The sequence below is a fragment of the Mobula birostris genome, chromosome 2 (assembly GCF_030028105.1).
Source record: "Mobula birostris isolate sMobBir1 chromosome 2, sMobBir1.hap1, whole genome shotgun sequence".
Classification (NCBI taxonomy): Eukaryota; Metazoa; Chordata; class Chondrichthyes; order Myliobatiformes; family Myliobatidae; genus Mobula; species Mobula birostris.
Genome location: NC_092371.1, coordinates 16,867,659 through 16,885,495, shown reverse-complemented (window position 1 = coordinate 16,885,495; position 17,837 = coordinate 16,867,659). Strand labels below are relative to the sequence as shown.

Genomic DNA, 17,837 nt, shown 5'->3' with positions numbered 1-17,837 from the left:
GATCAATAATCACAGGAGATATTAACTGAGTGCAGGGGGAACATTAATTCAGCCCCTCATACCCTGGTTTCACATTCATGGGTAAGGATTATTTACTTTCTGAGTTAGCTGATTATGCCAGCATTCTAAATGGTAAATTCCTCACACGGCAGCTAGGAATGGCCTGTTTTCTGAGATATTCCAACAATGCTACCTGCTGAGCACTACGCACAGAGTAAACATAGCATCTCAGCTGAGAATGTTGACTTGTGGAGCAGTGACACTAGAGTACTGGAATTTGAGGGATTTTTCAGAGATAGTACCTTAAGATACTTGTGTATCTAAGCACTGTGATGTGGACATCACATCACTTTCTTAGTCATACTTTATTGATCCTGGGGGAAATTGGTTTTCGTTATTCCTTTCTTGAGGGCATTTAGGGAACGGCAATAAATTCTGGACTTGCCTGAAACAGTTTCCACTCACAGAATAAAATTAATGCTTTCAAGGGTTTCCTCAGATGTTTCTATGGGTTAAGCATTCACCACACATTATTCATACACCAATCATATTCAAAAATCAATTTAATCCCAGACAACAGGAATTCTGCAGATGCTGGAAATTCAAGCAACACACATAAAAGTTGCTGGTGAACGCAGCAGGCCAGGCAGCATCTCTAGGCAGAGGTGCAGTCGACGTTTCAGGCCGAGACCCTTTGGCTTTTTTTTCCGTTTGCCCTCACTGACCCAACATAACCTCATTTCCTATCACACAGCCTGGAACTCCAATACAATGATTCCCACACATTACCCACTCTGCCTCTGCCCTACATCATCCAACAACTGGTCTACACTCCTTCCCTACTCCTACCTTTCTGCTGATAATAATTGTCTCTGAATCCTTCCTACAATCACCAGCACCCCCCCCCCCTCAGCCTAATGGCTCCACCATCATTGACTGAAGGTGGTAGCCAGTACTGGGTTAAGCCCTGCCACTGTGCCCTGTCTGCCGTCCCTCGTTTTTCCAACCTGACTTCACCCACCCTCAGGGATCCGACAGCAAAACACAAGTCACCTGCAGTTTCTTGGTAGAGATCCTACAGACCCATCTCCCTTGGCCCTGAAATCTCCCCCTGGTCCCCAACACTCATTGATCCCACTCCCCTAGTCCTTCAGAACACCCCCAACCCTTGGACGCTTATCTCCGCTCTCTTTGACCTTCAGATCCTGCATCGTTAAACATCCATTCTACTGATATCTCCGTTCCCTGTCCAGGTGCAATCCATCCCCAGCTCTCGCTATGCTTGCCCAGTCCTGGACCTTGGTCGAGATCCTGTGGACCCACAATGTTCCTGGTCCCTAAAACTTCACTCTCGGCTCCCTTAGACCCCGACACCTACTGACCTCAGACCCTGGACAACCCAACCACCAGGTTCCGCATCACAGAACCTCCTGCACTCTGACCCCCGGGCCCCTCATCCCGAACCTCCCGCACTCTCCGACCCCGGGTCCCCTCATCCCGAACCTCCCGCACTGCCCGACCCGAGCCTCATCCCCGAACCTCCCGCACTGCCCGACCCGAGTCTCTCATCCCCGAACCTCCCGCACTCTCCGACCCCGGGTCCCCTCATCCCGAACCTCCCGCACTGCCCGACCCCGGGTCCCCTCACCCCGAACCTCCCGCACTGCCCGACCCGAGTCTCATCCCCGAACCTCCCGCACTCTCCGACCCCGGGTCCCCTCATCCCGAACCTCCCGCACTGCCCGACCCGGGTCCCCTCATCCCGAACCTCCCACACTGCCCGACCCGGGTCCCCTCATCCCGAACCTCCCACACTGCCCGACCCGGGTCCCCTCATCCCGAACCACCCGCACTGCCCGACCCGGGTCCCCTCATCCCGAACCTCCCGCACTCTCCGACCCCGGGTCCCCTCATCCCGAACCTCCCGCACTGCCCGACCCGAGTCTCATCCCGAACCTCCCGCACTCTCCGACCCGAGTCTCATCCCCGAACCTCCCGCACTCTCCGACCCCGGGTCTCATCCCCGAACCTCCCGCACTCTCCGACCCGAGTCTCTCATCCCCGAACCTCCCGCACTGCCCGACCCGAGTCTCATCCCGAACCTCCCGCACTGCCCGACCCGAGTCTCTCATCCCCGAACCTCCCACACTCTCCGACCCGAGTCTCATCCCCGAACCTCCCGCACTCTCCGATCCGAGTCTCATCCCCGAACCTCCCGCACTCTCCGACCCCGGGTCCCCTCATCCCGAACCTCCCGCACTCTCCGACCCCGGGTCCCCTCATCCCGAACCTCCCGCACTCTCCGACCCGAGCCTCATCCCCGAACCTCCCGCACTCTCCGACCCCGGGTCCCCTCATCCCGAACCTCCCGCACTGCCCGACCCGAGCCTCATCCCCGAACCTCCCACACTCTCCGACCCGAGTCTCATCCCCGAACCTCCCGCACTCTCCGACCCCGGGTCCCCTCATCCCGAACCTCCCGCACTCTCCGACCCGAGTCTCATCCCCGAACCTCCCGCACTCTCCGACCCGAGTCTCATCCCCGAACCTCCCGCACTGCCCGACCCGAGTCTCTCATCCCCGAACCTCCCACACTCTCCGATCCGAGTCTCATCCCCGAACCTCCCGCACTCTCCGACCCCGGGTCCCCTCATCCCGAACCTCCCGCACTCTCCGACCCCGGGTCCCCTCATCCCGAACCTCCCGCACTCTCCGACCCCGGGTCCCCTCATCCCGAACCTCCCGCACTCTCCGACCCGGGTCCCCTCATCCCGAACCTCCCACACTGCCCGACCCGGGTCCCCTCATCCCGAACCTCCCACACTGCCCGACCCGAGTCTCATCCCCGAACCTCCCGCACTCTCCGACCCCGGGTCCCCTCATCCCGAACCTCCCGCACTCTCCGACCCGGGTCCCCTCATCCCGAACCTCCCACACTGCCCGACCCGGGTCCCCTCATCCCGAACCTCCCACACTCTCCGACCCGAGTCTCATCCCGAACCTCCCGCACTCTCCGACTCGAGTCTCATCCCCGAACCTCCCGCACTCTCCGACCCCGGGTCCCCTCATCCCGAACCTCCCACACTCTCCGACCCGAGTCTCTCATCCCGAACCTCCCGCACTGCCCGACCCGGGTCCCCTCATCCCGAACCTCCCACACTCTCCGACCCGAGTCTCTCATCCCGAACCTCCCGCACTGCCCGACCCGAGTCTCATCCCCGAACCTCCCGCACTCTCCGACCCCGGGTCCCCTCATCCCGAACCTCCCGCACTGCCCGACCCCGGGTCCCCTCATCCCGAACCTCCCGCACTCTCCGACCCGGGTCCCCTCATCCCGAACCTCCCGCACTCTCCGACCCCGGGTCCCCTCATCCCGAACCTCCCGCACTGCCCGACCCGAGCCTCATCCCCGAACCTCCCACACTCTCCGACCCGAGTCTCATCCCCGAACCTCCCGCACTCTCCGACCCCGGGTCCCCTCATCCCGAACCTCCCGCACTGCCCGACCCCGGGTCCCCTCATCCCGAACCTCCCGCACTCTCCGACCCGGGTCCCCTCATCCCGAACCTCCCGCACTCTCCGACCCCGGGTCCCCTCATCCCGCCCCGGTCCTAGAGCTACTCTGTCTCCACAACCCCCGCTCACGGTCCGACCCCCCTTGGACTTGGCACAAACCGCGCGCCAAAACATCGGTGCCCGGATCTACATCTGACCGCTTCACCTCCGGGTCGGGCAACAACTCCGAGCAAAAACAGAATCCCGAGAGGGCGGCCAGACGCCATGGTCCTGAACGTGAAGACCGACAGACTCAATGGAAGAGAAGGAGGAGGGGAAAGGAAAGCCCCGAGGAAGGTTGGACGAGCGGGCGGGGAGAGCGAGGGCCGGCTAACCATCAGTCAGCCGCCTCACCTCCCCGGGTATCATTCCGCGGGGAGTCCACTTCCGGCGAACAGTAGCCGCCATCTTGGGTGCCTTTTATTTTTAAACAAAATTTAAAACGGGTGCCGGCGGCGGGTGGCTCGGAGCGGGCGTGGGGAGAGGGGCGGAGCTACCGGCCGGCTGGGCGATCGGGCGGGCCGGCAGAAAGCGCGGGCTCGGGAGCCAGGCCGGGCGGTGGCCGCTGAGGTAAATGTCGGCGCGGGTTTTAATTCCAGGTTTCTCCACCGGATGTGGAAGTCTCGGCAAATTCCGCGACTTCCCCCGGAACCGCCGCCAGGCCCCGTTTCCTGTCTCCGCCCGGCCGCTGCCGCCGCCGCCGTTCCCTCAGTCCCGGGTGTCCATCGTCCGCGGGGCCGCCGCTCCGTCCCCTCGTCGGTGGCAGTCCGTGACCCCCCCCTCCCCCCCTTACCGGGAACGCGTCGCCCGAACTCTCGCCGGGGCAGTTACCAGGAGCCTCCCCTCGCCTGGCACCCCAGTGTCGGTGACCCTTCTTTCCGCCCCCCTCCCCTTCACTTACTGGGCTCACCCCGCTGAAGACTGGGGAGTGATTCCTCCCTCCCGGGCAGAGAAGTTAACCCCAGGCCTACCCTCCGTGAACCGGGTGTCGGTGAAAGCCGGTGACCCACACCCTGCTACTGCTACCGCTGTCCGCCCCCATGTTCAGATACAGGGACATTTCTCACCCACCCAAACACTGACCTTTCTTCCCCCACCCCACCCCACCCCACCCCACCCCACCCGTACCGGACATCACCGGGACCGCATCCCGGTGTTCTCCCTGTCCCGAATCCGGCTGCTCAGTGATACCCTCCACCCCCACCCTCGAGGAGGGAAATGTATTGTTCTCTAGTTAAAGCTTCAGTTCCACGGGGACCAGTTTTGTCGGATTCAATTTCAGGCCCTGGGAAATGACTCCTCCTTCCCCTCAGACCTCACCGTTGAGACCTCTGGTTACCCCCGCTTCTACCGCTGGCCCAGGATTACTCGGGCAATTATTACATTGTCAGTTTTTACATGAAACGTGCATCTGACTGTTTGTGTGCTATGACCAAAAAAAACCCCTCATAATTTCAAATAACAAATGGAAAGGGGCTGATCGACTGGTGCTCTTTAGCATGCGAGTGTTTAAACTGCGCCACAAAGCTTATAAATCCCAGAATAGGGCATGTCTTTGGTGTTGTTTTAAACACATCAACAAATTACTTATGGTTCATGTGACTTCATACTATGAAAATTGTGGAAGTTTATCCCTATGCTGATACAGACCTGTGGCATTGTATTTCAATGGGGAAATCCCCACCAGCGATGTAAAATTGCAACATACTGTTATTGATTTAAGCGGGAAAGCCCAGTGTACTTTTCTGGATGCTGTAATAGTAATCTCAGGACAGCCTTGAGATTCGTTTTCTTGTGCGCATTCACAGTAAATACAAGAAACAATGGAATCTATGAAAGACTGCACCCAACAGGACAGACACCAACCAATGTGCAAAAGATGGGCTGCGCAAATACAAGAAGAAATAAGAAGTACATAAGCAATAAATGTTGAGAACATAAGATGAAGAGTCCTTGAAAGTGAGTCCGTAGGTTGTGAGAACATTCCTCTCTGCCTCCATTAATGCTGGTGTTGTCAGCAAAGTTGATTATGTATTCTTATCCAAGTAGTTTATTATAAACAACAAAGGCCCCAGCACCAATCCTTGTATACAATTTAGTACAGTACAGTATGGGCTCTTTGTCCCACAATGTTTAGTTAACCTATATAAACCTCCAAGATGAATCTAGTCCTTCCTTCCTTTATAGCCTATAACCCTCCATTTTTCTTACATTCATGTGCTTGTATTAGAGCTATAACATTACTCAATTCCCTGGCTAATGAAGACCAACACACCTTAACCACCCTACTAACTTGTGCAGCAACCTTGAGGGATCTTTGGACTTGATCCCCAAAATACCTCTTCCTCCACACTGCTGAGAATCCTGCCATTAACTCTGTACTCCACTTTAAAGTTTGATGTTTCATAGTCTGCCACTTCTCTGCCCAGCTTTGCATCCTATCTGGTTCCAGTGGCAACTGAGGACAACACTATCCAAAACATCACCAATCTTGTGTCAAACTTATTAACCTACCCTTCACCCTCCAAGTCATTTATAAAAATCACAAATAGCAAGGGTCCCAGAACCTCCAGTCTCCATCTGCTACCACCCTGTGCCTTCTGTGCAAAAGCCAGGTCTGAAGCCACACTGCCACCTTCTTCTAGATCCCATGCCTCACCATTCTCTTGGTGAGTCTACCAAGAAGAACCTTTCTAAAATCCATATACAACTCATCCACTGCTCTACCTTCAGTTTTATTTTGTCACCACCTCAAAAAAAACAACTTTTTGTACTAGGAAGTGGTTTACTAGTGCTACAACAGCAGAATAGAAATTGTTTAAAAGATTTCTTGGGAAACTAATGGGGCCAAAGGTCAACAGGCATTGGTCATTTTAGTTTTTAATTACATTCTCATCCCTCAGGTTTACTGAGTGGAACTGTGGTTTAGGAACTAAAGTGGTCCGTGGGTGAGGAGGACATTGAACAGCAGGGTTTATTTCAATGTTTTGGTATCTCTCTTCAAGTGTGTAGGAATAACTGAACAGTAGGCTGTAGGAGCAGGCCATATGGCCCAAGATGCCGACTGTTTATTCCTCTCCATAGATGCTGCCCAACTTTCTGAGCTCTTCCAGCATTTCGTGTGTGTTGCTGTGAATTTCCAACATTTGCAGCATCTCTTGTGTTTAATATCAGCTTCTCGGCATTCCTCTGGGACCTTGGTTATGGCCTATAAAGGAGGTGGAAGCTCTTGATCAAGTTCCAAGTAATCTCATCTTTTGCCCGTCTCAATAACCTGGGGTATATTTCATCAGACTTTGGAGACCCAAAGTCTCATTATCCTCCATGTCCTTCTTTACAAATACTGATGCAAAGTACTTATTTAGGATATCCTCCACCTCCAAGTTAAAGTTCCCTCTTTTCTTGAATTCTTTTCTTTCTTCTTTGTAATCCTCAAGGTCTCTATTTGATTTTAGCCTCCTTTGCATTCTTAACTAAATTCACCATCTCTCTTGATACCCAAAGTTGCCTTACCTTGCCATTCTAGTCTTCCTTACTGGAACATCCCCATGCTCTGTGCATTTGGTCTTTAAATACCCTCCGAATGTCAGACAAGCAAGCACTTGCCCGAAAGCAACTTTTTCCAAAGAACTCTCACTAGTTCCTGCTTAATCCACCCTAATTCAACTTCATATTCTCCTGCAAGATTCATACTTATCCTTATTTTTAGCTATCTTAAAACAAGAAATTGCCATCAATTTTTCCTAAGTATTCTCCAACTGAAAGGATGACCACCTGGCCAGGTTAATTTCCCAACAGCAGCTCTACTAATTGAACTATCGACATCCTGATTTAAGTCATCGGGATAGTTCTACCTTAACCCTAAATTCTGCCCGCCTAAACCTCTTGCACTAAGGTCACAGTCTATATTTGGGAAATTGCTTTTGCAACTTTTCCCCCATCTGCTTCCATATTTGTTCCTCAATGATCCAGTGGCTGTCTGTAATATAATCCCATCAGAATGATTCATCGTCATTATGTGCTGTGTTGTATGACATGGATGATCATGGTCTTTAGACCATGATTGTTGGCAATTTTTCTACTGAAGTGGTTTGCAATTGCCACCTTCTTTACAAGACGGGTGACCCCAGGCTTTATCAATATATTTCAGAAATTGTCTGCCTGGTGACAATGGTCACATGACCAGGACTTATGATATGCAGTAGCTCATGTGACCCTGATCGGAAGGCGGGGGCAGATGTCTAAGCAGTTGCTACATTTTGCCCAAGGGTGACCCGCCTGCAGGCTAGTGGAGGGAAGGAGCACCTTACAGCGACCTTGGCTGAGACGTATCTCCACCGCCCCCCCCCCCCCCCAACAAGCTGTCCTTCCATCTTTTCTAAAACATTGAACCTCTGGATCATGAAGCACCAGAGGTAATTCTGAAATTCCTACTTTCAAGGTCCTTTCCAGCCTCTTTCCTAACTCCCTGTGCTCACTGCACAGGATCTTTTCCCACTTTCCACCTATGTAATTGGTGTCAATTTTCACCACAACCTCTTATTGCTCACCCTCCCCATTGAAAATGTTTGCAGCCAAATGTCAGAGAGATCATTGACCTGCGAGGCAGGCTCTTGTGACCTCGAAGTCTCCTGGCTAGCTCCGTAATTTTTGAGTCCCCTATCACTATTGCTCTGCCTGACTTGACCCTTGTCAGAGCCAGCCTCAGTGCCATGGATATGACTGTTGTTGCTGTGCCCAGATGAGGTCAACCCACCCCCACAGTCACCAAGGAGGAATGCATTGCTGAGGGGAATGGCCTTGGGGCAATCCTGCAGTGATTGCTCCCCCTACCTGTACTGGTGATCGCCAGCTATCTGCTTCCTGCACGGTGGGTGTGACCACCTCACTAAAGCTCATGTTTTATGATGTTCTCAGCATCCTGGACAATCCAAAGTATGTCCAAATCCAGCTCCAGTTGCTTAATGTGCCTGACCACCTCACTGAAACTCATGATTATGATGTGCACTGAGCCAGGTACCAGTTTCTTAATGCAGTCAGTCTGCAGCAGCAGACTGTTGGTCTAATCTCCTAATAACAAAGGCGTGGCTATGAAAGGATGAGGTCAGTAATAATGAAATACAGCTCAGAAATGGGCCCTTTAATCCAACTTGTCGGTGCAGACCAAAGTGTCTTACTGACAGACTAGTGGTCATGTTTTAGTCCACTTACCTTTTTGAATACACAAATGGTTAATTTAATTCAGTGTTTATAGTGCTGCTTTTGCTTTGTTCTGCCTGTGTTGGAGACTCCTATGTGCAGGATAAAACAAGCTGTAGAGGGTTTTAGACTCAGCGTGTCCATCACGTGGATAGACTTTCCCACCACTTTTCAAAAGGTAATGCCTCAAGAAGGCAGCATCCGTCGTTAAGGACACTCACCATCCAGGGCATGACCTCCTCTACAGGAGCTTGAAGACCCTCAACGTTTTGGGAACAGCTTCTTCCCTCTACTATCAGATTTCTGAATGGTCCTTGTTATTCTTTTGCATTATTTACTTCTTTTGAAACTTCAATTTTCATGTCTTGCACTGTACTAATGACAAGAAAATTCATAAGCGTGTGATAATAAACCTGATTCTGATTATTGAGTCAGGTTTATGTAATGGAGAATAGAAGTGAAAGAAAGCTGGTGTTGAAATGCTTTTTATTTCATCTGGGTACCCAAAAAACTTTTACATAGCTAATTACATTCTGAGAATCAACTGTAGTAAATGGATGCTCCTTGATGCACGGGAGGGTAGGTTAATTGGTATCAGCTGCAGGTTCAATATGTAAAGCTTGTTCAATTCCCTGCAATGGGCCCCAGTTTAAGAAAAGAAAGATGTTGTTTTATCGTTGGGCTTGTTAAACCTATACCTGTACTCTTTGGTGTTGAAGATTTTCAAAAGACACTTTAGAACAAAATGATTACTATAAGGGCAGAATTGATTATTTTTGATCTTTCCTATTACTGATAATAAGCACATAGATGGAATGTACCCATCTAGATAAGTCTGGCTCTTGTTCTCAGTTTCAGGCGGAACCATATTTATAACTTCTGACTTTGCAGAATTGTGATGTGGTGAATTATTTTTATTCCATTAAGTAAGAGTTAGTTGTATGGATTTGATAGACCTGTGATGTATCTTTCTTTGACACAGACTTAATTAGGAAGGTGTAAAATATACTTGATAGTAAAAGTGAAGATAGTGATTATTTAAGAGTGGAGGCTCTGACTGGGATGGAAGAACAGAATGGCATGTTGCTACACTAAACCATACAGAGGCTGTGACTCATGCAAGTGGATCATTTGTTTCATTTCTCCCATTGCATTTTCATAACTGCCTCACTGAACAAAACGTTAAACTTGATGTTTGCAATTTGCTCTTTTTTCACAATTGCTCCTCCCCTAGTTTTAAGGAGAACAACATGTCTGAAAAATGTCTTGGGAAAGAGGAATGAAGGGTGTACCACAGATGGAATTTCGGCAAAACGATATGTAATGATCTGGGAGAAATTTGTTAGGACAGCCAGACAGTATCTCTACCTCAACCAAAACTAAAACAACACATTTTAATTACAATTCGTAAGTACAGTTTCCTGTCCTTTTTCACCTCATTCAGTTTTTCTTTGAAGTGACTGTCTCTTATTTTTTTTAACAGTCATGACGAAGACTGAGTTCGACAAAATTGAAAAGCATAGGTATGTAGTGAGAAAGATTTATATTCAGAGGCCTAGATTTAACGTAAGTAGTAAGAGGTTAAAGGGATTTGGTGAAAGTAAATTTGCATAAACATACATACACAGGGTGTAAATGCCATGAGAGTTAGTTGTTTTGCAGGAGCAAAGTACATTACAAACACAACAAAGTAAACGTAACAGCACAGGGAGAGAAAAGAGTATCTAGTTGGAAGTAGTGTTAAGGCTTTTCATGTCAGTTCGAGAACCTGATGGCAGTGTGGAAGAAAGTGTTGTTGAATCTTCAGGTTGCTGTACCTCCTGCCTAATGGCAACATTAAGGAGACATCATTGATGGTGGGGAAGAATTGTGGGTGGTTGAAATCTGGAATGCACTTGCTGAGAGAATAATCTCAGATAACCACCATCTTCTGTATGAAAAACTTCCTCCTCAGATCTCCTTTAAATATCTTCCCTTTCATCTTAAACCTGTGCCTCTAGTTCTAGATGCTCCTGCCCAGGGAAAGACTGGCGCATTTCTGTGCTGTATTCTTTTGCAAACTACTAGGGTAATCAGATTTAATTGATAACAGGATTACTGGGGTTGGCGGGGGAAGTGGTGAGGAAAATATCTCACCCAGAGAGAGAGAGAGAGAGAGAGAGATGTGGAACACAGTGTCAGAGAGAATGGTGGAAGCAGAAGCTCTTGTTCCATTTAAATGGTATTTCAATGTGTACTGGAAGAGCAAGGCCAAGTGCTGCAAGGTGGGAGTTGTAAGTTTGCAGATGACACAAGAATTGGAGTGGGTGATCAGAGAGCTTTTTTTGACCAACATTATAACTGATAGAAACGTTGACTTAACTTGCTCTTTTACAGTTGCTTGCCTTGATGCATTGAGTGACTGAACAGAATTCATGTGGTGACGAAACTCCATCACAGCACAGGTCATCTTTTATTTCTCACCAGCGAGAGTAAAAATGTCTTTCATTCAACAGCATTGACAATTGATTAACTCTTATGGTATGAGCAGCAGAGTGGCGTAGTGGCCAGCGTAACATCATTACGTCGCTAGCGACACGGGTTCAGTTCCCAACACTGTAAGGAGTTTGTACGCTTCCCCCCCCCAAACACTGTTTCCTCCCATAATCCAAAGATGTACAAATTACTAGGTTGATTGGTCACATGGGTATACAGTAATTGGGTGGCACAGGCTCATTAGGCTGGAAGGGCCTGTTACCGTGCTGCATCTGTAAATAATTTCAGAAGTTACTCATTTATGGCATGTGGGCATCGCCAGCTAAGCCAGCATTTATTGCCCATCCCTAGAGCCCTTGAGAAGATGGTGATGAGCTGCTGCCTTGAACCGCTGCAGTCCCTGAGGTGTAGGTACACCCACAGTGCTGTTAGGGAGGGTTTTGACCCAGCGACAATGAAGGAATGGTGATATGTTTCCAAGTCAAGATGATGAGTGACTTGGAGGGGGATTTCCAGGTATCTGCCGTTCTAGTCCTTCTAGATGGTAATGGTTGTGGGTCTGGAAGGTGCTGCCTTAGGAACTTTGGTGTGTTGTAGATAGTACACACTGCTGCAACTGTTCGTTGATGGTGGAGGGATTGAATGCTTGTGGAAGGGATACCCATCAAGTGGGTTGTCTTGTGCTGGATGGTGTTAAGCTTCTTGAGTGTTGATGGAGCTGTACTCATCCAGGTGAGTGGTGAGTATTCCATTACCCCGCTGACCTGAGCTTTGTAGATGCTGGACTGGTTCTGGGGAGTCAGGAGGTGAGTTACACCCTGCAGGATTCCAAGGCTTTGACCTGCTCTGGTAGCCATGGTGTTTATACGGCTAAACCAATTCAGTTTCCTGTCAATGGTAACCCCCAGGATGTCGATATTCAGGGATTCAGTAATGGTGATGCCACTGAATGTCAAGGGACGATGGTTAGAGCCTCTCTTGTTGGAGATAGTAATTGCCGGGCACTTGCATGGCTCGAATGTTACTTGCCACTTGTCACCCAGGCCTGGATATTGTCCAGGTCCTGCTGCATTTGGGTATGAACTGTTTCACTACCTGAGGAGTCACAAATGGTGCAGAGCATCATGTAGTCACCTGCGAACATCCCCATTTCTGACCTTATGACAGAAGGAAAGTCATTGGTGAAGCAGCTGAAGCTAGTTGTCCTAGGACACTTACCTGAGGATCTCCTGCAGTGATGTCCTGAGGATGAGGTGACTGACCTCCAACCACCACACCCATCTTCCTTTGTGTCAGGTATGATTCCGACCAACAGAGGGTTTTCCTCCAATTCCCATTGATTCCATTTTAGTTCAGGTACCTTGATGGCATATTCGGTCAAGTGCTGCCTTGATGTCGAGGGCTATCACTCTCACCTCACCTCACCTCTAGTATTTAGCTCTTTGTTCCATTTTTGGACCAAGGTGGTGATAAGGTCAGGAGATGAGTGGCCTTGATGGAACCCAAACTGGGTATCCACAAGCAGGTTATTGCCGAGCAGGTGCTGCATGATCGCACTGTTGATGACCCCTTCCATTACTGTGCTGATGATTGAGAGTAGGCTGATAGTGTGGTAATTGGCTGGGTTGGAATTGTCCTATTTCTTGTGTATAGGACATACCTGGACAATTTTCCACATCGCTGGGTAGGTGTTGTAGCTGTACTGGAACAGCTTGGCTAGTGGCGTAGCAAGTTCTGGAGCACAAGTCTTCAGGACTATCGCTGGGATTTTGTCTGGGCCCATAGCCTTTGCAGTATCCAGTGTTTTCAGCCGTTTCTTGATATCACGTTGAGTAAATCAGATTGACTGCATACTGACATCTGGGATGCTGGGGATTTCTGGGGGAGGCCGAGCTGGATCATCTACTCGGCACTTCTGACTGAAGATTGTTGCGAATCTTTCAGCCTTATCTTTTGCACAGGTGTGCTGGGCTCCTCTATCATTGAGGATGGGGATATTTGTGGAGCCTCCTCCCTTGGACAACATTGGTGTCGTGGAGAGGGGAGACTTGCAGCATGGGCAACTGCCGGTCTTCCATACAACCTTGCCCAGGCCTGTGCCCTGGAGAGTGACGACTTTCCAGGCGCAGATCCATGGTCTCGCAAGACTAACGGATGCCTCATCCAGTGAGTTGTTTGATTGTCCACCACCATTCACGGTTGAATGTGGCGGGACCACAGAGCTTAGATCTGACCCGTTGGTTGTGGGACCACTCAGCTCTGTCTATTATTGCTGCTTATGGTGTTTGGCTTCACCAGGGTGATGCCTCATATTTAAGTATGCCTGGTATTGTTCTAGGCATGCCCTCCTGCCCTCTTCATTGAACCAGGGTTGATCCTCTGGCCTGGTGGTAATGTTAGGGTGGGGGCTATACTGGGCCAAGAGGTTACAGATTGTAGTTGAGTACAATTCTGCTGCTGCTGATGGCCCATAGTGTCTCATAGTTGCCCAGTCTCGGGCTGCTAGATCTGTTCAAAGACTATCCCATTTAGCATGGTGGTAGTGCCACACAACGCAGTTTCTTCAATGTGGAGACAGGATTTAGTCTCCATAAATGCTGTGAGGTGGTCACTTCTACCAATGCTGTCGTGGACAGCTGCTTCCACAGCAGGCAGGTTAGTGAGAATGAGGTTAAGTGTTTTTCCCTCATGTTGGTTCCCTCACTACCTGCTGTAGTCCCAGTCTACTAGCTATGTCCAGTAGAACCCAACCAGCTCGGTTTGTGATGGTACTACTGAGCCACTCGGTGATGGACATCAAAGTCCCCCACCCAGAGTATATTCTGTGCCCTTGCCACCATCAATACCTCCTCCAAGTGTTGCTCAATATGGAGAAGTACTGATATATCAGCTGAGGGAGGATGATTCATGGTAATCAGCAGAAGGTTTTCTTGCCCATATTTAACCTGGAGCCATGAGACTTCATGGGGTCCAGAGTCTATGTTGAGAGCTGCCAGGGCAACTCCCTCTCTACCATATACCACTGTGCGACAATCTCTGCTAGTTCTGTACTGGTTTTGCACAGGTGTACTAGTTAAGTAAACTTGGAATAGATTTTGAGTCAAACCTGGGACCCTCCTGAAATACATCAATATGTTCCTCTGCTTTCTTGAATCATAGACATTTGGCCCACTCCACCTATGCCAACCCTTATGCCTTTCTATCCCAACCCCAATGCTTCCATTAACTTCAATTCCCTCTAGGCTTTGCTCATTCAAGTATCTGTCCAGGTGCCTCTGTTCCTGCCTCTGGCACATTATTTCATACTTAAACTGATACTGGATGAGCTGATAATTTTGAGTATATTTAACCCTGAATATTGCAGCCAAAATGTTCTCAGCATTCAGTTAATGTGATTGAAAACACAATGTTATATGATTTACCCTCACTAAAGCACATGTCAGCAACCAGAAGACTGCAGTGTTTGAGTTTCAGTTCTTTGTCTTTCACTGCTTGGATTTCATCTCCTAAGGGGAAAACACCTGTATTTGGATATTGACTGACCTGCTGATATTTCTAACCCTTTTATCCATTCAGATGTCCCTGGTGGATTTGGGGAAGAGGTTGTTGGAGGCAGCTCGAAAGGGTCAGGATGATGAAGTTCGGACACTGATGGCAAATGGTGCTCCCTTCACCACGGATTGGGTATGTATATTGGATGGGCTAGAGGACACAAATACCAGAGGCATAAGAAATATACTGGATGGATTAGGAGTGGTATTGAACAGCTGGGTTCTGTAGTGGCCAAAAGAAGAACATGGGCAGGCAGCAAACGTCTAGCCCCACATGTGGGAATGGAGCAAGACAATGGTTTGCTGCTCCTTATCAATACACAGCGCTTCATTTCCAATAATCTGCTCAATAGTGCCTGTGTTGGGTTTCTCCAGGGTCACTTGGATCCAGACATTATTTAGTAAGTGCAGTTTACATGGAAAGGGCAGGAAAATGGGATTGAGAGAAAATAAATCAGCCATGATCGAATGGTGGAGCAGCTTCGTTGGGCCAAAATGGCCTTGTGCTGCTCCCATAACTTATGATCTTTATTACACCCTTATTCCAAGTGTCCTGAGAACTAAATTTCAGTCTGGAGTGAGAGTGCCTTCAACATCTCTGACAAGCATTTCACTTGATTGGCATCAAGGAGCTCCAGTGTGAATCAGTGAGGTTTGACTGGCTAAAGCTCCAGTGCCTGGATTTACACCCAACACCAACAAAACTTGTATCCCAGTTCTACCAGGATGTCAGGGCGACAGTCTCTCCACCACCACCACTGATGGTCCAACTGCTCATTCCCCCCCACCACCCACCACTGATGTCCTCTTACCAACGTCCCTTCACAAGCATACGCTCAGCTGTTGTAAAAGAAGGTTCAAGGTTCTGTTTTTAGCAGTGTTCATTAGCAATTGTACACACACCTTCACAAGTAAAGGAACAATCAACCATGCACCTTCACGGTTAAAGGAGTAATAAAACACACCACTTCACAGGTAAAGGAGTTCACTTGTAAGCGATAAAGAACCCTTATAGGACGCGTGGTTTAGTATGGTTAAGTGTGGGGAAAATAGGAAGGATGCCAAATAAGTGGAAAGTTAAAACTGACAGATACCAAGTACAACTCATCGTAAAACTGACAGACACCGTTCTCAGTTCATTGCCCCTCTTAGCACCACTGATTCCCCATTAAAGTTATCTCTTTCTTCATTGGTATTCTTCAAAACCGTGTATATGCCTCCTTCTCCATCTTCTGTCATATAAGATGCCTAAACCTCGCCATCCTGGTCTGCCTTCCTCATGGGAACATGTTGGTCCTGAATTGGATCATTCAGCTTTAAACTACTCTCACATATCAGGTAGAGATTTGCCCAGAAGCAGCTTCTCCAAGCTCTTGCAAAATGCAGTTGCAATGCCTTTCCCCAATTTAGGACTTGCCACAAAGGTTCACTCTTATCCTTATCCACAACTATCTAAAAATCTATGGAGTTATGATCATTGTTCCCAAGGTCTCCATGCGAAGAAGGAAATTCATTGTACCCAATAAACTCATCCCATCTAATGCTGTCCCACTGAAACTCTCATCACCTGGCCAGGCTCATTTCCCAGTACAAGATCTAATGTGGCCCCTTCTAGGTTGCATTTTCTATATGCTGTGTCAAGAAACCTTTTTGGATATACTTAACAATTTTTGCCCCATTTAAGCCTCTGGTACAAACAGAGTCCCAGTCGATAATGGCTTAATTATATCACTGCAACTATGTTGTCACTTTTACCTTTCATTATCTGCCTACATATCTGTTCCTCTATCTCCTGCTAACTGTTGGGAGGCCTGTGGTATAACCCCATCATACTGAGTGCACCTTTCCTATTCCTGAGCTCTCCCCACATTGCCTTGCTGGATGAGCCCTCCAGAAGCTCCTCTAAGTGCAGCTCTGACGTAGTTCGTGCTTAGTATTGCAACTGCCCCATATCTTTTACATCCCTCTCTTGCATCTGAAACATCTGAATCCTGAAAGGTTGAGCCACTGCCCCCACCACTCTCTCAACCGGGTCTCTGAAGTGGCCACAACATAGTAGTTCCATGTACTAAATGAGGCCCACAGTTCGACAGCCTTGCCCATGATACTCCTTCCACTGAAATAAATGCGCTTCAGTTCATCAGCCCCATCCTGCTCATTAACCTGACCTTGCCGGTCCTTCCTTTCAGATCTAACTTCTAACTTCCAACTTCCCCTTCAATTTGCTGATTCCCACCAGCCCCCAACACAATAATTTAAACCCTCAAATAGCAACAACAAACCTTCCCTTGAGATCTTAGTACCCCTGCTATCCTCCATGTACAGATCCCAGCTGACCAGGAAGAGAGCCCTATGATCCAATATGCCTTAGGCCCCTTCTCCTGCACCAGACCCTTGACCACTCATTTACCTGTACTACCTTCCTATTTCTTGCTTTGCTAACACATAGTACAAGGAGTGATCCCGAGGTACACCCCACTTTTTTTTTTCACTTTCTCCCCACCTCCCAAAACTCTCTTTGCAGGAGCTCATCTCTCTTTCTACCTTGTTTTTTTTAACACTTTGTTTTATTAACACAGCCTCTGCTGCTCACCCTCCTCTTTCAGAATACCATTCGTCACTCAGGACACATCATTAACCCTGGCACCATGTGTGTAGCACACCATCCTAGATCATAAGACCGAGGAGCAGAATAAGGCCATTTGGCCCTTCAACTCTGGTCCACCATTCCATTATGACTGATTTATTATCCCTCTCAATGTGATTCTCCTGCCTTCTCTCTGTATCCTTCGGTAGGCTTCAATGTGATCCTCTCATTCTCTAAGCTCCAGCGAGTACAGGCTTAAAGCTATTAAACACTCCTCATATGTTAACCTTTTCATTTTCTGGGATCATTCTTGTGGACCTTCTCTGGACTGTCTCCTATGCCAGCACATTCTTTGTTAGATAAGGGGCTCAAAACTGCTCACAATACTCTGAGTTCTGACCAATGCCTTGTAAAGCCTCAGCATTACATCCTTGCTTCTCTATTCTAGTCCTCAACATGAATGTTAACCT

The 17,837-nt window shown here is 48.8% G+C and overlaps 1 protein-coding gene across 2 annotated transcripts in view; it reads left to right on the top strand.

Annotated features, from left to right (window-relative positions):
• Window positions 1–3,935: 3,935 nt before the first annotated feature.
• The window catches only part of gabpb2b (GA binding protein transcription factor subunit beta 2b), a 45,718-nt gene continuing 31,816 nt past the window's right edge, over window positions 3,936–17,837 (top strand). The window contains exons 1-3 of one of the 2 annotated variants that reach the window (XM_072238280.1): window positions 3,936–4,125; window positions 5,364–5,514; window positions 14,806–14,913. In XM_072238280.1, the coding sequence (XP_072094381.1) occupies window positions 14,806–14,913 (108 nt within the window). In that variant the 5' untranslated portion in view covers window positions 3,936–4,125; window positions 5,364–5,514. The remainder of the gene's footprint in view (window positions 4,126–5,363; window positions 5,515–14,805; window positions 14,914–17,837) is intronic. The other variant, XM_072238271.1, reaches the window with a different exon arrangement.